Source organism: Saimiri boliviensis, chromosome 8 (assembly GCF_048565385.1).
Source record: "Saimiri boliviensis isolate mSaiBol1 chromosome 8, mSaiBol1.pri, whole genome shotgun sequence".
NCBI lineage: Eukaryota > Metazoa > Chordata > Mammalia > Primates > Cebidae > Saimiri > Saimiri boliviensis.
In genome coordinates this window covers 85,959,127-85,983,469 of record NC_133456.1, presented here as the reverse complement: position 1 = coordinate 85,983,469, position 24,343 = coordinate 85,959,127, and the positions used below count along the sequence as shown (strand labels likewise).

Below are 24,343 nucleotides of genomic sequence, written 5' to 3'. Positions count from 1 at the left end.
CCACCCGCCTCGGCCTCCCAAAGTGCTGGGATTACAGGCTTGAGCCACCGTGCCCGGCCCAGCAGTTTCACTTTCTGTAAAAGAGAGCTGACGGCTGTGGCAGTTTTGTAAATTGTAAATCTATATGAAGATATAAGTTAAATTATTGTACTCTTAATTTTTTTTTCTCCCTTAACTACATTCCTGGCCTTTACAATCAGAGATGGCAAAGCTGGTCTGTGGACTGGATGTAGCCTGCAAGGTCCTTACAGTATTTAACATTTTGAAAAGTTTACATTAAGAGTTTATGACTCTAGTCCGGGTGTGGTGGCTCAAGCCTGTAATCCCAGCACTTTGGGAGGGCAAGGTGGGCAGATCACTTGAGGGCAGGAGTTCAAGACCGGCCTAGTTAACATGGAGAAACCACATCTCTACTAAAAATATAAAATTTAGCTGGGCGTGGTGGCACACGCCTGTAATGCCAACTACTCAGCAGGCTAAGACAGGAGAATCTCTTGAACCTGTGAGGCGAAAATTGCAAGTGAGCCAAGATTGCACCATTGCACTCCAGCTGGGGGTCAGAGTAAAACTGTCTCAAAAAATAAAAAGATCAAGTTGAATGATGAAGGAAAAAAAAAGAATTTATAACCCCAGCCTAAGTATCTACCTTGAACTGAAGACTTGAGTGACATTGCCCCCCACTTTATGTCCCCTTTTCTTGTTTTATTTTTCTCCTTGGCAGTTGTCACTAATGTATATATTTCCCTTGTCTTACCTTTTCCTTCCCTCACCAGCTAGAATGTGAGCTCCCGGAGGCAGACATTCTTGTATGTTATTTATTTATTTTTGGAGACAGCGTCTTGCTCTGTCACCCAGGCAGAGTGGCACAATCTCGACTCACTGTGGCCTTGACCTTCCAGACTCAAGCGGTCCTTTTGCCTCAGCTCCCAGAGTAGCTGGGACTACAGGCATGTGTCACTACACCCAGCTAATTTTTGTAGGTTTTTTTTTTTTTTTGTACAGATAGGGTCTCTATATGTTGCCCAGGCTGGTCTTGAACTCCTAGGCTCAAGTGATCTGTCTGCCTTGGCCTCCCAAAGTGCTAGAATTGCAGGCATGAGCCACCATACCCAGCCTTGTGTTTTTTTTTTTTTTTATTGAATGCTAAACCCACAGGTCCAGAACTGTGCTATTAAGTGCTTAGTAAGTGCTTGCTGAACCGATGAAAAATGCATTAAATTCAAGATGCCGGGTTTTACTTGAAAAAAACAATCTCTAACTCTGGTTCTGTACTTCCAAATGGCACCAGTGGAGGTGAGAAGCAGCTGCCCTTCTGAAGGTGCAGGCCCTCTTCAGTTTGCTGCATATCTCACCCTGTGTGTGTGTGTACCTGGCTTCAGGGAGAGTAGAGGGCAGAGGTGGAGAAGCAGTCAAAGCGAAGATGGGGCCTTAACCGACAGATGGGAAGACAAAATGGGACTGAGGCAAGGATATCACAAGCAGAGGAGAATAAGATGTGCCAGCAAATGTGTAAGAGGGTGTGTTGGGCCAAGGGTGGCAGGTGGTTGGTGGCAGGCACAAGAGGGCACTGGAGAAGTGGGCTGGGAGGTTGGGGCTGTGTCTCACAGGGCAGGCCCTGGGAGTCATCAAGTTTATTATTAGATTTATCAGAGGACAGGCACGGTGGCTCATGCCTGTAATGCCAGCACTTTGGGAAGCCAAGGTGGGTGGATCACTTGACGTCAGGCCAACATGGTGAAACCCCATCTCTACTAAAAATACCAAAAAATAATTAGCCAGGTGTGGTGGCAGATACCTGTAATCCCAGCTACTTGGGAGGGAGGCTGAAGCATGAGAATCACTTGAACCCCAGAGGTGGGAGTTGCAGTGAGTTGAGATTGTACCACTGCGTTCCAGCCTGGGCAACAGAGTGAGATTTTGCCTCAAAAAATATATATATATTAATTAGAATTACTTAAATATAAAAAGATATGAAGAAAACAGGCTGGACACAGAGGCTCACACCTGTAATCCCAGCACTTTGAGAGGCCAGGGCGGGTGGATCACCTGAGTTCAGGAGTTCAAGACCAGCCTGGCTAACATGGTGAAACCCCGTCTCTACTAAAACTACAAAAATTAGCTGGGTGTGGTGGTGCACACCTGTAATCCCAGCTGCTCGGGAGGCTGAGACAGGAGAGAATTGCTTGAACCCGGGAGGCGGAGGTTGCAGTGAGCCAAGATCGCACCACTGCACTCTAGCCTGAGTGACAGAGTGAGACTCTGTCTCAAAAAAGAAAAAACAAAAATGATCCATAATCTCCTTTAACAAATAATCCCTGTAGACACATTAGAAATTTCAGAAAGTAAGAAAATTTAAAGTCCAGAGAGGTTCAAAATGATAGCAAACACCACCTTTTCTGTTCATCTCCATGAAGTTAGCAGCTAGCTGCCAACAGTTTGAGTACTTTCAGGAAAAAATGTGCTTATATTAACAAGTACATTTTTCTTCTCTTCTCTCTTTTTTTTTTTTTTTTTGGAGACGGAGTTTGGCTTTGGCTGCCCAGGCTGGAGTGCAATGGTGCGATCTTGGCTCACCGCAACCTCCACCTCCTGGGTTCAAGCAGTCTCCTGCCTCAGCCTCCCAAATAGCTGAGACTACAGGCACATGCCACCATGCCTGGCTCATTTTGTAATTTCAATAGAGATGGGGTTTCACCATGTTGCCCAGGCTGGTCTCGAACACCTGACGTCAGGTGATCTACCCACCTCAGCCTCCCAAAGTGCTGAGATTACAGGTGTGAGCCACTGCGCCCAGCCAACAAGTATGCATTTCTAAAGGTTTATGATTCTTTTAAGTTTTATTTTTCTTTGGTCCTAGACTCTGGATGATTTTTTTTTTTTAAACAAAGATACATTCTCTTTGGAAAAAAAATTTCAAATGGATACAGGAAGCTTGTGATATAAGAGTCTAAGCCTCTTTTTTTAGGAGACGAAGTTTCGTCCTTGTTGCCCAGGCTAGAGTGCAAGTGGTGTGATCTCAACTCACTGAAACCTCCACCTCCCAGGTTCAAGTGATTCTTCTGGCTCAGCCTACTGCGTAGCTAGGACTACAGGCATGTGCCACCACCCCTGGCTAATTTTTGTATTTTTAGTAGACGGGGTTTTGCCGTGTTGGCCAGGCTGGTCTTGAACTCATGACCTCAGGTGGATCCACCTGCCTTGGCCTCCCAAAGTGCTGGGATTATAGGCGTGAGCCACTGTGCCTAGCAGAGCTTAACTTTCTTTCCACTTCCCTGCATTCCCCAAAGAGATCCATTATAAACAGTTTAGCTTTTTAGGCTTTGTTTGCAAATATATACATATAAAACTTTTTTTTTTTTTAAAGACAGGATCTCACTCTGTCACCCAGGCTGGAGTGCAGTGGCACCACCATGGCTCACTGCAACATCTGCCTCCCAGGTTCAAGTAATTCTTGTGCCTCAGCCTCCTGTGTAGCTGGAATCACAGGCACATGCGGTTTTTCCATGTTGCCTTAGTTGGTGTTGAACTCCTGAGCCCAAATGATCCTCCTGCTTCGGCTTCCCAAAGTGTTGGAATTGCAGGCATGAGCCACTGCACCCGCATATTATTATAGAGATGGGGTTTGCCATGTTGGCCAGGCTCTTCTCAAATTCCCGGGTTCAAGCAGTCTGCCTGCCTTAGCTTCCCAAAGTGTGCTGGATTACGTGTGTGAGCCACTGTGCCTAATCTGAATTTAATAGAAATGATTTAGGAGTGCAAATGGAATAATGGGTCACTGCTTATGGAATGGCCCTACATTTGTGGCGTGTTTACACACCCGGCTGGGATTAGATTGGATCGGAATATCACAGCAAAATAGTCTTGCAAACAAAAAGTCTAGCTTTTTTTGGGTAAGATCTTCCTAAAAATTTATTAAAAAAAAAAAAAAGTCTAGCTTTTTCTGGGTGGAGTCCTGGAGTGAGTGGGTGCAAAAGGGGGCTGAGTCATCACTTCAGTCTCAGAGGCAGTTCCTAATTGGGAGCAGTCTATCTTGATTGACCGTGGTGCAGTTGCTGAGAAACCGAGGCATTTTCCAAAACCAAGATGATTATTTGAGGGAAAGAGTTTGCAGAGAACTTTCAGAAGGCTTGAGTATTGTGGGAAGAACAGTGCACTCAGGACTGGGGACTGGAGTTCCTGGGGCTAGCCCTTTCCTTCACTGGGTCCTCAGGTTTCCTTTACCCTTAGATATGGGATTGGGCTAGCTGGTTTCCATGGCCCCTTCCAGTGGGAAGAGCTTACGCTGCTGTTTCGCCTGCGGTGTAGTCCCTGCCTTCCTGGAGCTTGTACTCTGGTTTAATGAGAGTGTTCATTTCAGCTCCTTCCCTCCCCCTGCAGTGAGAGGGTATCATCTGATGAGCATGAGAAGATGCATGCTAAGAAATGGCAGCAATCAGTCCCTCTTACAGTGCCACTTCTCTACCACCTGGAGAGAACCTTTGCCTTAGCTACAATCACTTTCCCTTTGACTGGTAGAACCAGCACTGATTTATAATTTGCCAAATGTATGAAAGTGCCCTTCGAACAGCCCTTTCAGTTGTTTTTTTTTTTCCAGGTTGATTCCAAAGATAGTGCTCATAATTCCACAAACTCTGAATTTGCAGCTGAAGCTGAGGGTCAGAGTGATATGATTGAGGAACCCAACAAAGTCCAGAAAAGGAAGAGGGATAGACTTCGAGACCAGGGCTCCACAATGATCTACTTAAAGGCTATCCAGGGCATCTTGGGGAAATCGATGCCAAAAAGGAAGGGAGAGGCTGCCACTAGGGCAAAACTAAGCACAGCAGAGCGTCCCAGCCGTGGAGAAGGACCAGCAAGGAGTGAAGGACCAGCCAGGAACGAAGGATCAGCCAAGACTGCAGAAGGAGCAGCCAGGAATGTCACAGTCACTTCGGCTCAGGAGAAAGAGTCAACTCCAGAGGTCAGCGTGAAGGAGGACAAGGCCATCCCAGAGAAGAGCAGCTTCTGTGACAGGAGGGTAGTTATAGACCCTCAGGAGAAACCCAGTGAGGAGTCCCTTGGAGACCAAAGGACGGTCATTGACAAATGCTCTCAACCCCTAGAGTTCTTGGATGACTCTAACACTCATTTAGAAAATCAAAAGGTAAGTCAAGCTTGTGCCAGGCTTTTGACTTTTTAGTTCTCTTGATGAAATGTGTTCCGTCTTTCTAGTTTGATCCTAAATGTTAAGAATTAAAACAGTACTTTACTTAACTAGGCCTCCAGGAAACAAATTGATGGTTTTCTTCTAACATACTTTTCAGATTTTCAGTTATTAATAAACTGAGTGTTTTTTTTTTTTTTTTTTTTTAAGGATTTATATGTTAGGATATGGGTTTGGCTGCTAAGATTTATATGTTAAGATATGGGTTTGGTAAAAGGCCAGAATAACAGCGGCTTAAACAAAATATGTTTGGCTTAAGAAGGATGGCTCCATCATGTCAGAGATACTGGTGCCTTTTGTCTTGATGCTCTGCCACCCCTCAACACAATATCCATCTCTTGGTGTGAAATGGGTACTCTGTTAGGACTCAGGGTTTGTTATGTGGGCAACCTGGCCAGTGGGAAGGGGAGAAGAGGAAAGTGCATTCTTCCCCTCTTAAGAGCTTGGCTCAGGAGTTGCACACGTCTTATCTGCCATTGACAGGAGCCTGGAAACCTGGCTGACACCTCGCTGCAAGGCAGTCTGGAAAATCAGTCTTCATCTAGGCAGACTTTTATCTGGAGAATCAGAGAAGAAGAGAAGGATGTCATTGGAGGGAAACTAGTTTTTAAATACAGCTTATAATTGAGGGGAAGCATCAATTTTTTTTTTTTTTTTTTGAGACGGAGTCTCTCTCTGTTTCCCAGGCTGAAGTGCAGTGGCACGATCTTGACTCATTGCAACCTCTGCCTTCTGGGTTCAAGTGATTCTCCTGCCTCAGTCTCCTGAGTAGCTGGGACTACAGGTGTGTGCCACCACACCCAGCTAATTTTTGTACTTTTAGTAGAGACGCGATTTTACCATGTTGGTCAGGCTGGTCTTATACACCTGATCTTGTGATCTGCTCACCTTGGCCTCCCAAAGTGCTGGGATTACAGGCGGGAGCCATTGTGCCCAGCCACATTCCTCCATCTTACTCATCTCCACCCATCCTTTACTACAGCTCTTCAGGCAGCTTCTCCGGGGTTCAAGCAATTCTCCTGTTTCTCCTGAGTAGCTGGGATTACAGGCGTCTGCCACTATGCCCAGCTAATTTTTGGTATTTTTGATCGAGACGAGGTTTGACCAGTGTGGCCTGGCTGGTCTTGAACTGCTGACCTGAGGTGATCCACCCGCCTCAGCCTACCAAAGTGCTGGGATTATAGGTGTGAGCCACCACACCTGGCTTCTTCTGGTTTTCTTGATGTCTGAAGTAATTCTGATTCCTGAACCTTCGACTCTGAAATTTCATGGTGGTAGTGTCCACTTTGCTTAGCATGGGACATTCCCTTTCCGTGTACTTTAGCTGTGGGAAAAGTTCATGAATTATTGTACTTTGCTGATGTTTTCTTGCCATATTTTTCTTTTCTAGCTTCTGTTTTTTTTGGATGTTGCATTTTCAGGGCTGGTTCTCTAATTTTATTGCCTTTCTCCCTTGTTTCTAGCCAATTTCTTGCTTTAGTTTGTAGGAGATTTCCTTTTCTTTATCTTCAACTCAGCTGTTTATTTAGGTTTACTTTTCTGCTATCATGCTTTTTTTTTTTTTTTTTTGAGAGGGAGGAGTCTCACTTTCTCTCCCAGGCTGGAGTGCAGTGGTGCAATCTTGGCTCGCTGCAACCTCTGCCTGCCAGATTCAAGCATTCTCCTGCCTCAGCCTCCTGAGTAGCTGGGCCTACAGGCGCACGCCACCATGCCTGGCTAATTTTTTGTATTTTTAGTGGAGTCGGGGTTTCACCATCTTGGCCAGGTTGGTCTTGAATTCTTGACCTCATGATCCACTCGCCTTGGCCTCCTACAGTGCTGGGATTACAGGCATGAGACACCACACCCGGCCCTACTGTCAGGCTTTTATTATCCAAGAGCTCTTTTGTTTTTTAATAGCATCTCTGTTCTGTTTCATCTTCTGTCATCTCTTTTAGAGAATTCATGGTAGTTTTTTAGTTTGGTTTTAGTTTTCTTTAAGTTGCTTCTATTTCTTTTGATCTTTTCTTTGTTACAGGCTGTCTTCACATCTCTAGTAATCTTTGGTTGTCTGTTCATGATCAAGAATGGTAGGATTAAAAAGCTATTTGGAAGCTCTGAGTGCAAAGACTTTAAGCTTTGCTTTGGGATGATCTGGAGAGCATAACCCTCCCTCCCTCACCATGTCACTGCTTCCCCCCCCCCCCAACCCCCAAGACAAAGTTTCATTCTTGTTGCCCAGGCTAGAGTACAATGGCGTGATCTCGGCTAACCTCAACCTTTGCTTCACGGGTTCATGCAATTCTGCCTCAGTCTCCTGAGTACCTGCGATTACAGGCATGCGCCCCACACGTAGTTAATTTTGTATTTATTTTTAGTAGAGATGGGGTTTTTCCATGTTGGTCGGGCTGGTCTTGAACTTCCAACCTCAGGTGATCTGCCCGCTTCAGGCTCTCAAAGTGCTGGGATTACAGGTGTGAGCCAGTGTGCCTGATATCACTGCTTTTAGGAAAGCCTCAAGACTGGTCACATTGCCTAGAGGAGCGTTTCCTAGTCTGCTTAGGAGGAAAGTTATCTGGGAGCTGGCTGGGGAAAGGGGAGGCTGGCGGGGTGGGGGGGGGGGTCTCAGCAGTCACTTAATCTTTCTCTTTTTGGTGCATACCAGTTCCCTCCACTGAGCTGACCGGCCTTATTCTAGAGATCCTTTTGTTTTACTGTCTTAAAACAACTCACCTTCTCTGAGTATGGGGAGGGAATCTGGGATTTAACCAGATTTCACCAGTCGTCCTCATTTTAATGTTCTGTAACTCCAGTTCTCAAAGGGCCCAGCACCACAGTGGCTGCTCTGTTCTGAGCTTTCCTGGTGCCTGGCTTAGGTGTCAGCCTTCTCTAGGTCTGCCAGTGAGGAGTTGTTGGCCATCTGCTTTCCAGCCTCCAAGGCGTGATTGCTATAGTCTCTTGTTCTTCCTCTTCCGGTGTTTTTGTTGTTTAGAGGGGTTTTATTTGTTGTTTGTTTGGTTTTTAGATTCTTTAGTTTTAGTAAGTTTTCAGGAAAGACTAAAATAAGATGAATTTGTTCAGTTGATCCTTAGCCTTGAAAAGTTCTGGGAAATTTTCTTACTTGATTTCTTCTCTCTTTTGTACTTGGTCTCTTGGATGGAAATTTTAATTTTCTTTTCTTTCCAATGTATCCTTTTTAAAAAAATTTTTTCTAGATCATTTCTTCAGCTTCTTTGTCTTCTTTTTTTTTTTTTTTTTTTTGAGACGGAGTTTCGCTCTTGTTACCCAGGCTGGAGTGCAATGGCGTGATCTCGGCTCACCGCAACCTCCGCCTCCTGGGTTCAGGCAATTCTCCTGCCTCAGCCTCCTGAGTAGCTGGGATTATAGGCACGCGCCACCATGCCCAGCTAATTTTTTGTATTTTTAGTACAGACGGGTTTCACCATGTTGACCAGGATGGTCTCAATCTCTTGACCTCATGATCCACCCGCCTCGGCCTCCCAAAGTGCTGGGATTACAGGCTTGAGCCAGCGCGCCCGGCTTCAGCATTGTCTTCTAACATTTATTTATTTATTTTTTTGGGGGTCTTTTTTTCCCCCTTTTTTCTGTGTGTGTTTTTTAAAATTTCTGCTAAATTTTTTTCTTTTTGAGATGGAGTCTTACTCTGTGACCCAGGCTGGAATGCAGTGGCGCCATCTTGGCCCACTGCAACTTCCACCTCCTGGGTAGAGGTTCTCCTGTTTCAGCCTCCTGAGTAGCTGGGATTACAGGCATTCGCCAACATACCCAGCTAATTTTTGTATTTGTAGTAGAGACGGGGTTTCACCATGTTGGCCAGGCTGGTCTTGAACTCCTGACCTCAGGTGATCCGCCTCCTTGGGCCTCCCAAAGTGCTTGGATTACAGGTATGAGCCACCGCGCCCGGCCTTGGTCCTGGACTTTTTTTGGTTGGTATAGGCTATTAATTGCTGCCTCAACTTCAGACTTTGTTATTGGTCTATTCAGGGATTCAACTTCTTCCTGGTTTAGTCTTGGGAGGGTGTAAGTATCCAGGAATGTATACATTTCTTCTAGATTTACTGGTTTATGTGCATAAGGGTGTTTGTAGTAATCTCTGATGATAGTTTGTATTTCTGTGGAATTGGTGGTGATAGCTCCTTTATCATTTTTTATTGCATCTATTCGATTCTTCTCTCTTATTAGTCTGGCTAGTGGTGTATTTTGTTGATCTTTTCCAAAAAACCAGCTCCTGGATTCATTGATTTTTTTAAAATAATTTTTTGAAGAGTTTTCTGTGTCTCTGTCTCTTTCAGTTTTGCTCTGATCTTAGTTATTTCTTGTCTTCTGCTAGCTTTTGAATTTGATCTTGCCCCTCTAGTTCTTTTAATTGTCATGATAGGATATTGATTTTAGATCTTTCCTTGCTTCTCATGTGGGCGTTTAGTGCTTTAAATTTCCGTCTAGACATTGCTTTAAATGTGTCCCAAAGATTCTGGTGTGTTGTGTCTTCGTTCTCTTTGGTTTTGAAGAACCTCTTTTTATTTCTGCCTTCATTTTATTATTTATCCAGTAGTCATGCAGGAGCAGGTTGTTGAGTTTCCATGTAGTTGTGCGGTTTTGAGTGAGTTTCTTAATCCCGAGTTCTAATTTGATTGCACTGTGGTCTGAGAGACTGGTTGTTACAGTTTCCATTCCTTTGCGTTTGCTGAGGCGTGATTTACTTCCAATTACGTGGTCAGTTTTAGAGTAAGTGTGATGTGGTTCTGAGAAGAATGTATATTCTGTGGATTTAGGGTAGAGAGTTCTGAAGATGTCTGTTAGGTCTGCTTGGTCAAGTCCTGGATAACTTGGTTAATTTTCTGTCTTATTGATCTGTCTAATATTGACAGTGGAGTGTTAAATTCTCCCACTATTACTGTGTGGGAGTCTAAGTCTCTTTGTCGGTCGTTAAGCATTTGCTTTATGTATCTGGGTGCCTCCTGTATTGGGTGCATATATATTTAGGAGAGTTAGCTCTTGTTGCATAGATTTCTTTACCATTATGTGCTTCTTTGTCTCTCTTGATCTTTGCTGGTTTAAAGTCCATTTTATCAGAGACTAGGATTGCAACCCTTGCTTTTTTTTTTTTTTTGCTTTCCATTTGCTTGGTAAGTCTTCCTCTCTCCCTTTATTTTGAGTCTTTGTATGTCTTTGCACGTGAGGTGGATCTTCTCAATAAAGCACACTGATGGGTTTTGACTCTATCCAATTTGCCAGTCTGTGTCTTTTGATTGGGGCATTTAGCCTATTTACATTTAAGGTCAATACTGTTATATGTGAATTTGATCGTGCCATTTTGATACTAGTTGGTTGTTTTGCCCGTTAGTTGATGCAGTTTCTTCATTGTGTTGATGGTCTTTACCATTTAGTATGTTTTTGCGGTGGCTGGTACTGGTTGTTCCTCTCCATGTTTAGTGCTTCTTTCAGGAGCTCTTGTAAAGCAGGCCTGGTGGTGACGAAATTGCTCAGCAATTGCTTGTCCGTAAAGGATTTTATTTCTCCTTCACTTATGAAGCTTAGTTTGACTGGATATGAAATTCTGGGTTGAAAGATATTTTCTTTAAGGATGTTGAATATTGGTCCTGACTCTCTTCTGGTTTCTAGGGTTTCTGCTGAGAGAGCCGCTGTGAGTCTAATGGACTTCCCTTTGTGGGTACCCAACATTTTTCTCTGGGGAAAAATGCTTCCCTTAGCATTTTTTTCTTTATTTTAACCCTGGTGAATCTGATGATTATGTGTCTTGGGGTTGCTCTTCTTGAATATCTTTGTGGTGGCCTCTGTATTTCCTGGATTTGAATGTTGGCCTGCCTTGCTACATTAGGAAAGTTCTCCAGGATAATATCCTGAAGAGTGTTTTCCAGCTTGGTTTCATTCTCTCCATCACATTTAGGTATACTGATCAAACATAGATTAGGTGTTTTCACATAATCCTATATTTCTTGGAGGATTTGTTCATTTCTATTCACTCTTTTTTTCTCTGATCTTGCCTTCTTGTTTTATTTCATTGAGTTGATCTTGTCTCTTATATCCTTTCTTCTGCTTGATTTGGCTGTTGAAACTTGTGTATGCTTTGCGAAGTTCTTGTGCTGTGTTTTTCATCTCCATCAAGTCGCTTATGTTCTTCTCCGAGCTGGTTATTCTGGTTAGCATTTTGTCTAACCTTTTTTCAAGGTTCTTAGTTTCTTTTTCTTTTTCTTTTTTTGTTTTTGAGACAGAGTTTCGCTCTTGTTATGCAGGCTGGAGTGCAATGGCGCGATCTCGGCTCACCGCAACCTCCGCCTCCTGGGTTCAGGCAATTCTCCTGCGTCAGCCTCCCGAGTAGCTGGGATTACAGGCACGCACTGCCATGCCCAGCTAATTTTTTGTGTTTTTAGTACAGACGGGGTTTCACCATGTTGACCAGGACGGTCTCGATCTCTTGACCTCGTGATCCACCTGCCTCGGCCTCCCAAAGTGTTGGGATTACAGGCGTGAGCCACCGCGCCCGGCAAGGTTCTTAGTGTCTTTGCATTGTGTTAGAACATGCCCCTTTAGCTCAGAGAAGTTTGTTATTATCCACCTTCTGACGCCTTCTGTCAGTTCATCAAACTCATTCTCCTTCCAGTTTTGTTCCCTTGCTGGTGAGGAGTTTTGATCCCTAGTGGAGAAGAGGTGAGCTGATTTCTTCCCATCTTTGTGGATTTATCTACCTTTGTAGTTGGTGACTTTCAGATGGGGTCTCTTGAGTGGATATCCTTTCTGTTGATGTTGAAGCTATTTCTTTCTGTTCTTTAGTTTTCCTTCTAACAGACAGGCTCCTCTGCTGCAGGACTGCTGGAGGTCCACTCCAGACCCTGCTTGCCTGGGAATCACCCACGGGGGCTGCTGAACAGCAAGGATTGCTGCCTGTTCCTTCCTCTGGTAGCTACGTTCCAGAGGGGTACCTGCCAGATGTCAGCTCTCCTGTATGAGGTGTTTCTTGGATATATGGGGGTCAGGGAGCCACTTGAGGAGGCAATCTGTCCCTTATCAGAGTTCAAGTACTGTGCTGGGAGCTCCATTGCTCCCTTCAGAACTGTTGGGCAGGAATGTTTAAGTCTTCTGAAGTGGAACTCGCAACCATTCCTTTTCCCAGGTGCTCTGTCCCAGGAAGGTGGGGCTTTATTTATAAGTCCCTGAGGGGCTGCCGCCTTTTTTTTCAGAGATGCCCTGCCCAGCTAGGAGGGAGTCTAGTCACAGTCTGCCTGCAGCGCCTTGCTGAGTTGTTGTGGGCTCCACCCAGCTGCTGTGTAAACCTCCTTGTGATTTTGTTTACCAGGCAAAGTTAGAACTGCCTTGGTAATGGCAGGCGCCCATCCCCCCAGTGGAGCTCGACTGTCTCAGGTCAAACTCAAACTGTTGTGCTGGCTGTGAAAATCTCAAGCTGGTGGGTCTCAGTTTGCTGATCTTTGTTGGGGTGGGACCCGCCAAGCCAGATCACTTGGCTCCCTGCCTTCAGCCCCTTTTATTTTAGGGGAATGGGTGGTTCTGTCTCTCAGGCGTTCTAGGTGCCGTCTGAAATGGCTGCCCAGTTTTGTGCTGGAAATCTGCAGTGCTGGCTAGAACAGTGGCCCAGTTTTGTGCTGGAAACCGCGGCGTTGGTGGTGTTGGCACTGGCGGGAATCTCCTGATCTGTGGGCTGTTAAGACCAAGGGAAAAGTGCAGTACCTGAGCCTGAGTGCCAGAGTGTCCGGAAAAGTTCCTGACGGCCTCCCTTGGGTAGGAGAGGGAGTCCTCCGGCTCCTTGCACTTCTGGGTGAGGCTATGTCCCACCCTGCCTTGGTTTGCCCTTGGGCTATACTCACTGTCCAACCAGTCCCATTGAAATGAACCTGATACCTTGGTTGGAAATGTGGAGATCACTCGCATTCTGTGTCACTGTTGCTAGAACTGTGCTCCAGAGCTGTTCCTATTTGGCCATCTTGGCGGAAGTCCCCCCTTTTCTTTTTTCTTCTGAGACAGTCTCAGCCACCCAGGCTGGAGTGCAGTGGTGTAATCTTGGCTCACTGCAACCACCGTCTCCTGGGTTCAAGCAAGTCTCCCCTCTCAGCCTCCCGAGTAGCTGGGATTACAGGCACCTGCCATCATGCCTGTCTAATTTTTGTGTTTTAGTAGAGACAGGGTTTCACCACGTTGGCCAGGCTAGTCTTGAACTCCTGACCTCAGGTGATCTGCCCGCCTTAGCGTCCCAAAGTGCTGGGATTACAGGCATGAGCCAGTGTGCCTGGCCAGACCCCACTCTCAATTGGGAGAAGGGTCGAATAATTTGGGGACCCAGTGGCCAGGTGCCATGGCTCATGCCGGTAATTTTAGCACTTTGGGAGACCAAGGCAGGAGGATTGCTTGAGTCTAGGAGTTTGAGACCAGTCTGGGCAATATAGGGAGACCCCCTATGTACAAGAAATTAGCCAGGTGTGGTGGTGCGTGCCTGTAGTCCCAACTACCTGGATGGCTGAGGCAAGAGGATCACTTGAGCCCAGTAGTTAAAGGCTGCAGTGAGCTGAGATCTCACCACTGCGTTCCAGCCTGGGCGACAAAGCAAGACCCTGTCTGAAAAAGAATAAAACTGTCACAACTGTTGTAGTTTCACATTTTGAATATATTGGGGACAGTGTTAGGAAAAGCTGGGCACTGCTTTTCTCTAAAATCTCCAATCTGGAGTTTGTTCTAGAGAGCAATTTTTCTCAAGAGGGGTCAGTAAGAAAGAGATGCAGGTAGAGCACCGCCTTTCGGAGGGCATGATGAGGCCACGGTTATAGGCCTATTCCCTGAACCCAGTACAGCTGTTCACAGCAGTAACCTGGCTCAGTTCTGGACATTTCTGGAAATTGTAAGGAAACTAGGTGACAGGGTGAGCTAATGAGCCAGTGCAAAGCTGTCACCATGGCCAGAACAAGCCAGGGTTTATGTTCAGCTGATGATAGCCTGGGAGGCCATCTTCACATAGAAAGGCTAACCCACTGTTGTGTGCCTTTTTTTGTGCAGCATAAAGATAGGGAGGTGGTGATGGAGCAGCCCTCTTCTGGCAGTGACTGGTCTGATGTTGAGGACATCTCCACAGTCAGATTCTCTCAGGAGGAACCTGTCTTGCTGAAACCCTCAGCCGTTCCAGAGCCCTCTTCCTTCACCACTGACTACGTCATGTACCCGCCTCATTTGTACAGTAGTCCTTGGTGTGACTACGCCAGCTATTGGACCAGCAGCCCCAAGCCTTCCAGCTACCCCTCCACAGGGAGTGGCAGCAATGATGCAGCCCAGGTTGGGAGGAGCAGCTGGAGCTGCCTGAGTGATTATTCCCCCAACTCTTCAGGGAGCGCCCAAAACACCTCCAGAGACATGGAGGCCTCAGAGGAAGGCCGGTCCCAGAATTCTCGTTCATTTCGCTTTTCCAGAATCTTAGAAGAAAGAGAGGTGAAGGAGAAAAGAACATTCCAAGAGGAGACGCCACTGCGTCCTTGTGGAGGACATTCATCCAACTCCCTGCCAAAGAGCCACTGGGAGCCAAGCCTAGAGGAGGGCTTCATTGACACCCATTGTCACTTGGACATGCTCTATTCCAAGTTGTCTTTCCAAGGGACCTTTAAAAAGTTCAGAAAAATTTACAGCAGCTCCTTCCCAAAGGAATTTCAGGGTTGTATCTCTGACTTCTGTGACCCTCGCACCTTGACAGATTGCCTATGGGAGGAGCTATTAAAAGAGGATCTGGTGTGGGGGGCCTTTGGCTGTCACCCTCATTTTGCACGTTACTACAGTGAGAGTCAAGAAAGAAATCTTTTGCAAGCCTTAAGGCACCCCAAGGCTGTAGCATTTGGGGAAATGGGCTTGGATTACTCTTACAAGTGCACCACGCCTGTCCCAGAACAGCACAAGGTAACAAGGCTCTCTTTAGTCTGCTTATAGTTTTAGTTTTTCTTTTAGTTGTTGAAGCCTGACAATAAAGGTTTATCTAATTTTAAAACTAAAGAATTTAGAATCCCTAAAAATGCAGAGTGCTTGTTCTCATCCAGACTCTAGATACCATTGGTTAAATGCTTTACAATTTCTTACTGTTTAGCTTTACTATGGAAGTTGGGGGAGAAGTACTTTGTGACTTTTTTTTTTTTTTGAGATGTAGTCTTCCTCTGTCACCTAGGCTATCGTGCAATGGCTTGATCTTGGCTCACTGCAACCTTTGCCTCCCAGGTTCAAGCGATTCTCCTGCCTCAGCCTCCTGAGGAACTGGGACTACAGGCGCTTGCCACCATGCCTGGCTAATTTTTGTATTTTTAGTAGAGACGGGATTTCAGCATCTTGGCTAGGCTGGTCTCGAACTCCTAAACTTGTGATTCACGTGCCTCAGCCTTCCAAAGTGCTGGGATTACAGGCGTGAGCCACCACACCAGGCCACTTTGTGACTTTTTGTGGCTAATGATACCGATGTCAAAACATTTGTTTTCTTTCCTTCTTGGGAAGCAACAAACTTCAGGTTTTCTTAATTTATTTTATTTTTTGAGAGGGAGTCTTGCTCGTTTGTCCAGCCTGGAGTGCAGTAGGGCAATCTCAGCTCACTGCAACCTCTGCCTCCCATGTTCAAATATTCTCCTGCCTCAGCCTTCCAAATAGCTGGGATTACAGGCATGTGCCACCACGCCCGACTAATTTTTGTATTTGTAGAGATGGGGTTTCACCATGTTGGCCAGGCTGGTCTCGAACTCTTGACCTCAAGGTGATCTGGCTGCCTCACCCTCCCAAAGTGCTGGGATTACAGGCATGAGCCACTATGCCCAGCCTGGTTTTCTTTATTTTTTTTAATGTATCCATTGCAGAATATTTGAAAAAATATTAAAAAATGCATAATTTCTCATTCAACCAAAGATCATGGCTAATACTCTGTTAGTATTTTTTCTTTCTTTTTTTTTTTTGAGATGGAGTTTTGCTCTTGTTGCCCAGGCTGGAGTAGAATGGTGCAATCTTGGCTCACCACAACTTCTGCCTCCTAGGTTCAAGTGATTCTCCTGCCTCAGCCTCCGGAGTAGCTGGGATTACACGCATGCATCACCACGCTCAGCTAATTTTGTATTTTTAGTAGAGATGGGGTTTCTCCATGTTGGTCAGGTTGGTTTTGATTTGCCAGCCTCAGGTGATCCGCCCTCCTCGTCCTCCCAAAGTGCTGGGATTATAGGTGTGAGCCACTGAGCCTGGCAAACATATTTTTCTTTTTGTTTTTGGTGACAGAGTCTCGCTCTGTTACACCTGGCTGGAGTACAGTGGTGTGATCTTGGCTCACTGCAGCCTCGGCCTCCTGGGCTCAAGTGATTCTCCTACTTCAGCCTTTCGAGTAGCTGGGACTGCAGGTGTGTGGCACTTTGCCTGGCTAATTTTTATATTTTTAGTAGAGGTGGGGTTTCACCATGTTCACTTGACTAGTCTCGAACTCCTGACCTCAACTGATCCGCTTGCCTTGGCTTTTGAAAGTGCTGGGATTACAGGTGTGAGCCACTGTGCCTGGCCTCTGTCAATATTTTCCCCTCCAATATTTTTTGAGCACAGTGCTTTGGCAGCGTAAGAGTTCTAGTATTTTAGAATTTGTTTTTCCCAGAGATAATGTCTTTGCCGCTTATGCTGGAATTCAGTGGCTCAATCATAGCTTACTGCAGCCTCAACCTCCTGGGCTCAAATGATCCTCCCACCTCAGCCTCCTAAGTAGCTGGGACTGCAGGTGCACACCACCGTGCCTAGCTAATTTAAAAAAAAATTTTTTTGAGATGGAATCTTGTTCTGTCACCCAGGCTGGAGGGCAGTGGTGCAATCTCAGCTCACTGCAATCGCCGCTTCCTGGGTTCAAGTGATTCTCCTGGCTCAGCCTCCTGAGTAGATGGGATTACAGGTGCCAGCCATCACACCCAGCTAATTTTTTTTTTTTTTTGAGACACAGCGTCCCAGGCTGGAGTGCAATGGCATGATCTTGGCTTACTGTAGCCTCCATTTCCAGGGTTCCGGTGATTCTCTTGCTTCAGCCTCCCGAGTAGCTGGGATTAGAAATTCCCGCCACCACACCCAGCCAGTTTTTTGTATTTACAGGATCACATCTGTAATCCCAGCACTTTGAGAGGCCAAGATGGGTTGATCACCTGAGGCAGAAGTTTGAGACCAGCCTGGCCAACATGACGAAACCCCGTCTCTACTAAAAATATAAAAATTAGCTCGTGGCTCACACGTGTAATTAGCCAGTGGCTCATGCTTGTAATCCCAGTACTTTGGGACACCAAGGTGGGCGGATCGCCTGAAGCCAGGAGTTGGAGACCAGCCTGGCAATATGGCGAAACCCTGTCTCTCCAAAAAAAAAAACAAAAAAAAAAAAAAAAAAAAAAAACTGGATATGATGGCACATGCCTAAGTTCCCAGCTAGTCAAGAGGCTGAGGCAGGAGGATTGAGCCTGAGAGGTTGAGGCTGCAGTGAGCCATGATCATGCTGCAGCCTGGGTGACAGAGTGAGACCCTGTCTCAAAACATAGTTAGCAGGGTCTCAGATCTGCATTTAAAGGTCCATAGGGCACTCTGCACAACAAACTGAACTAGAAGTGATAGCATAGGGTGATAAATACAGTCTCGAAGGTGTCATTTGGCTTGGTGAGGTAAGACTCAAGACTGGAAGATAATGAGCCTGAGGAAATGCTGGCTGGGGGAGGGCTAAGCTGCCTGTAAAGGAGAGGAAGATTAGAAAATACTTGTCAACACCAGAGACTCCTAGGCCGGGTGGGGTATGTGGATATACTGTTTTGATGTAAATAAATAATGTGGCACCCAAATGAGGTGAATGGTGGTGACTGGCAACTGTACCTAGTTGGACATCAGTACTGAGTTGCAGTTACTAAAAACACAGCAGTTAGCAAGTTCTTGATGTGTCCTGCTGAGTGTTTTATCTTGGGAAGGGAAGAAGAATAACCTATAGAGGGCTCGGTGCTGTGGCTTACGGCTGTAGTCCCAACACTTTGGGAGCCCGAGGCAAGAGATTGCTTGAGCCTACGAGTTCAAGATCAGCCTAGGCACCATAGTGAGACCCTGTCTCTATTACATTAAAAAAATAAAAGCCTATGAAAGGACTGTATCTGGTCAAGATGATAAGGGTCCAGACCTGGCTTATTGTAAGAGAGCTTGGATGCTGTACCTAAGATTTTCTGGAAGCATTGGAAGAGAAAAGCAAAACAATGGGAGAAAGCATGGGTAGTTATTCTGCCGCTCAGAGCAAATTACTGTTAACTTTTTCCTTGTTTATCTGTGCGTTTACAGATTATTTAACTCATAAGAGTTAGATCATGAATAGTTTGTGTGTAAGTTGCACATGTCAGCCAATATGAGTATGAAATACACTCATATTGGGAGAGTAGACTGTCCTTTGCTAGCCAGGTCACATCTCTTTACTTGTGTTAAAGAGGAATTAATTAATTATTAAGATAATAAATATGCAAGAGATGCCCAGGGCAACCCCCAGGAGAGACTAACTCTGGAATCCGTAGAAATGATGGCTCAGTTAGGAACCCAAGCTTAGGCAGGTAGAAATGAGTAACTATGCTGGATAATAACTCATCTGTACCTCCTTCACTCCTGTTCTTTTTCAGCTGGGTTCCTGGTGAGGACAATTGCTGCGAATAGCTCCTGTCCAACCACAAGTTCCTGTATTCTAATTAATTCGTATTCCATCTTAACATTTTTGAAATCTGAATGTGTTTTATGAAACATTATAAATGTAATGTTGTCCCTTGGAAAATTGCAAGGGATAATAAAATTGCAAGGAACAATTGCAAAGTGCTTATCTTCCAAACACTTGTCTTAAAATCAAAGAAACACAGGTTGTATGCGTGTGTTTGTATTAAAAAAAGAGATTGGGAAATGAGTTTTTTTTTTTTTTTTTGAGACGGAGTTTCGCTCTTGTTACCCAGGCTGGAGTGCAATGGCGCGATCTCGGCTCACCGCAACCTCCGCCTCCTGGGCTCAGGCAATTCTCCTGCCTCAGCCTCCTAAGTAGCTGGGATTACAGGCACACGCCACCATGCCCAGCTAATTTTTTGCACCTTTAGTAGAGACGGGGTTTCACCATGTTGACCAGGATGGTCTCGATCTCTCAACCTCGTGATCCACCCGCCTCGGCCTCCCAAAGTGCTGGGATTACAGGCTTGAGCCACTGCGCCCGGCCTGGGAAATGAGTTTTAAGTGTCTTTTCCACTTGTGAAATTTCCCCATTCATCAGCTATACTTTGAAAAACGTTTAACAGCTGTGTAATATTCTATCCTAAAGCTCTCATAGTTTCACTACTCTGAGGAGTAATTCTGTAGAGGCAGGAATGAAATGATGGAATTGGAATCTCTTGAAACCTTCCTCCTGTGTAGGGGTCAGGGGAGGACAGATGAACAGCTTAGCAGGTGCAGATAGGAGGATCTCCAGCCAACTATTGATAGTGGAACTGGCCAGCCTTTAAAGCCTCTACCAAGCAGTCTATAGTTGTGGTGTCTGTGGTAATTTTCCTTTAGTTGAAAATACAGATTAAACAAAAGTTACATCAGAATTGATACTGCCTTAGTGTTGCTATTTTGAGAAGAGGCAGTATCTGTGTTAGACTTGTAAATATCTTTCTTAAGTGTGTATCACCTGACTCAAATTACCGAAAGTATCTCATCGATGCTAAAAACGTAAACACGAATTATGTTCCACAATTGAAAAAACTACTCATGGAAACATTAATGTGAGGTAATTTGCTTATAATGAATTAATCCCTTTTTTTTTTTGAGACAGAGTCTTGCTCTGTCCAGGCTGGAGTGCAGTGGTGTGATCTCAGCTCACTGCAGCCTCCACCTCCCAGGTTCAAGGGATTCTCCTGCCTCAGCTGGGATTGTAGGCGTGCGCCACCACGCCCAGCTAATTTTTGTATTTTTAGTAGAGATAGGGTTTCACCATGTTGGCCAGGGTCTTGAATGCCTGACCTCAAACCCGGCTCAACCTCCCAAAGTGCTGGGATTTCAGGCATGACCCACAGCGCTTGGTGAATTAATACTTTTGTTTGTTCTAAACCTGGCTTTATTAGAGGAAAGAATAGGTCCTAACTCTACTTTTTTCCTTTAAATTAACAATAATGAAGATGTAAAAGTGGCTAGTTATAAAGAGAAAAGTGTATCTGTAAATACTGACCCTCGAGGATATTCAACTTTGATTGAGTAAAGGAAGCAAATTAGCTGGGCACAGCGGCTCATGCCTGTAATCTCAGCATTTCAGGAGGCTGAGGTGGGCAGGTCACTCGAGGCCAGGAGTTTGAGACCAGCCTGACCAACATGGCAAAACCCCATCTCTACAAAAAATAGAAAAAATTAGCCAGGCAAGGTGGTGTGTGCCTGTAATTCCAGCTACTTGGGAGGCTAAGGCAGAAGAATAACTTGAACCCAGGATATGGAGGCTGTAGTGAGCTGAGATCGCGCCACTACACTCCAGCCTGAGTGACAGAGCAAGACTCTGTCTCAAAAAAAAAAAAAAAAAAAGAAAAGAAAAAAGTAACTTGTAGAAAATAAGTGTAGTATTTGTTCCTTTAACAAATATTTGAGCACCTTCTGAGAGCCAGGCGTCTTGCTGGAGATACACACAAACACCATCCCCACCCCACCCATCCCCAACAGCTCTGCATAGGGAGAGGTCTGGAAGTTGATATCTCTTGAGAGTAGAGGTGGGGAGACTGAGGTGAGAGATAATAACTTTGTACTTTATGTTCTTGATCCCTGCCCTGACCCTGCCATCCCAGGTTGGCATCATATAGTGGTTACTATGTGGACTGCCAGGGTTCAAGTTTGGATTCTGGTGGCTGCAAGTTAACTTGCCCTCACTGCATGTTGCAAGGCCAGCAGCATCTGCCTCAGGGCAGTTGTGAGGATTGCAGGTTACGATAGACCCGAAGTGTGCCCAATAATTGTTAGCTATTATTACACTATATAGTTAAAAGAGTTGAAGACACTGGGGTGCCTGCTGGACTGGGTGTTCCAGAGGTAATGGAACTTGTGAAATGCTGCTAACTGGCAGGGGTTGTTGCTGTGTTTTCTCCTAGGTATTTGAGAGACAGCTGCAGCTGGCTGTGTCTCTAAAGAAGCCCTTGGTGATTCATTGCCGAGAAGCTGATGAAGATCTGCTAGACATCATGAAAAAGTTTGTGCCCCCTGACTACAAGATCCATAGGTTAGAAGACTGGAACTTCAGTGGGCAAATGAAAGACACACTTCCCTCTGTCTGGGACATTAGTTGGAAAAATGAGAAGCCAATGAGGAGAGTGATGATCGTATTCTGTCATTATACACTATCTTTTCTTTTTCTTTTTTTCGAGACAGAATCTCACTCTTGTCACCCAGGCTGGAGTGCAGTGGTACGATTTTAGCTCACTGCAACCTCTGCCTCCTGGGTTCAAATAATTTTCCTGCCTCAGCCTCCCGAGTAGCTGGGATTACAGGCACGTGCCACCATGCCTGGCTAATTTTTGTATTTTTAGTAGAGACGGGGTTTCATCATGTTGGCCAGGCTGGTCTTGAACTGACCTTGTGATCCAACCCCCTCGGTCTCCCAAAGTGCTGGGATTACAAGTGTGAGCCATCACGTCCAGCCTATACATTATCTTTTCTAAAGAATTGACGGTTTGGTTAAACCATATTAAATTTTTCATATTTGACCTTTTTTTTTTTTTTTCCCTCACAAAATAGCAACTTCATATGGTTTCAACTAATAACCCCAAATCACCAGTGAGCCCAAGGGGTCTTTTGTGCCATCTTCCTGGGGATGGGCGGAAATGGAGTCTCAGTTCTCAGCAGTGAGGACTGCTGATCTTGGAAGAGGCTGCTCTGGGGTCTGGTGGCTTAGCACACAGGGCATCCTAGGGTACTTGAAAGGACATTTTTTCCCCCTATTTTGAATTTGAAAGCTCCTTTCCTCCCCACTATGAAAATCAAGGTCATGTTTTATCAGTATGGCATCTAGGGGTTCTTCAGTTTGGTAAACTATCTGGACTTCTAAATTCCTTCTGTGTGTAGGTACTGGGCATTGGCTTGCCTCTGGTGACATCTGGAGGTGCTGTCATTAGACAGGTTGGCTGGTGGCTTCTGCCTACATAATATACGGAACTGGGTGGTCATAGGTGCTGCGGGAGCCAGAGCAGGGGCCTGACATCATAGCCCAGCCAGAAGACTCAAGAGATGATGCCCAGCTGGCTCCTTAAAGATGGTTGAGAGAGGTTGGCTGAATAACGAGGACTCTAGCACCGAAACTGGGTCTTGTCAGATGGCAGAAAAAGGGGGATGGGGATGTCAGGGCTTTTGGGTGTCTAAGCAGAGTCAGTGAAGCCTCTGACCCCTGGCTGGTACACATAGCAATCATGAGGCAGTCAGTTGGCTTTTCTGAGTCGGTTGGTTTTTCATTGCTTCATTTTGGGCTAACTTTGAAGGAAATGTAATGCTGGCTGGTAGGCCAGGGCTAAGGTGACTTAATGAGTAGTATTGCAGGAAGAGATCCTGGATTTCCAGATTGGTGACTATATATATGGCACCAAGAACATGAGCTTGTATCAGATTAAGAAGAAAATTCACCTGTAGTTCCACTTCCCAATATTTTGTTACATTTCCTTTCAGTTCATTTGACTACATAGGCATAATTTTTATATGCTGTTGTCATCATAGGGGCCACAGTTTTTGATTTTGCTCCTTTTTAGTGTTAGAAGCATTTTCTTTTTTTTAAATTAAAATTTTAATTTTTTTGAGATGGAGTCTCTATCACCCAGGCTGGAGTGCAGTGGCGCGATCTCGGCTCACTGCAACCTCTGCCACCTGGGGTCAAGTGATTCTTCTGCCTCAGCCTCCCTAGTAGCTGGGATTACAGGTGCCTGCCACCATGCCCAGCTAATTTTTGTATTTTTAGTAGAGACGAGTTTCACCGTATTGTTCAGGCTGGTCTTGAACTTAGGACCTTGTGATCCACCCACCTTGGCCTCACAAAATGCTGGGATTATAGGTGTGAGCCACCGTACCCGGCCCTAAAAGCATTTCTTATCCCAGTGTGTTCTCTGTGGTGGTCATTTCAGGTGACTGCAGAGCCCTCTGCAGTGTGTGTGGTGTGTGGTGGTCTCTGAGCATCACTCACCAAGTGCCGTCTCAGGGCTTCCTATGTTGGAGCTGGCCCTTTGTGCTTACTGTGGAGTCCTTCACTTGGATGCAATCTTTCCATTTCTGGGAATCATTGAAAAGGGGTGATGGCGTCTAGGGGGAGCTGGGGGCTACTGCAGAGGGGACTCTGAGCCAGCCCTGATACAGAGTTCTGTCCCCAGGCATTGCTTCACCGGCAGCTACCCGGTCATCGAGCCCCTGCTGAAGTACTTTCCCAACATGTCTGTGGGCTTCACGGCAGTGCTGACATACTCTTCCGCCTGGGAGGCCCGGGAAGCCCTGAGGCAGATCCCACTGGAGAGAATCATCGTGGAAACGGATGCTCCCTACTTCCTTCCTCGCCAGGTAGGGGAGGCACTGGAGGGAGAGGATGGGGAGGTGGGTGGTCACCCTTACAAGGTGGTCAGGGCCAGAGCCCCAGTGACTTCCTGGTCCCATTCTCGACTGTATAGATGCCTCCTTGCTGTTGCTTTGCAGAACCAAAAGTCTAGGGGGCTGAGAAGCTGAAGGGTAACCACTCTCTTCCAGGCAGTGCAAAGCCCTACCCTGTAGAGGGTAGTCCAAGGAAGCGTGGGACCCTGCTCACCCAGAGCCCCCATGACTAGGACTCTCCCTGCACCTGCAGGTAAAGGGGTCTCTACAGGGCAGCCCCAAAGAGGTCCTTGCTGGGGAAGGGACAGGGAGGGAGTTCTAGATTATGACTGTGCACAGACAGCACAATGATGTTACGACTGCTTGATGTCTTCCAGGTTCCCAAAAGCCTTTGTCAGTATGCCCACCCGGGCCTGGCCTTGCATACGGTCCGAGAGATTGCCAGGGTCAAAGATCAGCCACTCTCCCGCACCTTGGCTGCCTTGCGTGAGAACACCAGTCGCCTCTACAGTCTCTAAGCAGAGATGGTACAGTCATCGGGAGTCTGCCAGAAAAGGTCATAAAACTCGCATT

General features: G+C 45.9%; 1 protein-coding gene across 3 annotated transcripts in view; it reads left to right on the top strand.

Moving 5' to 3' along the window:
* The window catches only part of TATDN2 (TatD DNase domain containing 2), a 53,268-nt gene that overhangs the window by 7,406 nt on the left and 21,519 nt on the right, over positions 1-24,343 (top strand). For 2 of the 3 annotated variants that reach the window (XR_012518884.1, XM_039478587.2), the window contains exons 3-7: positions 4,595-5,143; positions 14,225-15,109; positions 21,304-21,431; positions 23,560-23,743; positions 24,148-24,326. Coding sequence is in view for 1 of the 3 variants with exons in the window: in XM_039478587.2 (XP_039334521.1) it covers positions 4,595-5,143; positions 14,225-15,109; positions 21,304-21,431; positions 23,560-23,743; positions 24,148-24,288 (1,887 nt within the window). In the remaining 2 variants the exon portion in view is untranslated. Of the gene's footprint in view, positions 1-4,594; positions 5,144-14,224; positions 15,110-21,303; positions 21,432-23,559; positions 23,744-23,926; positions 24,024-24,147; positions 24,327-24,343 lie in introns of those variants that run through there. The other variant, XR_005581915.2, reaches the window with a different exon arrangement.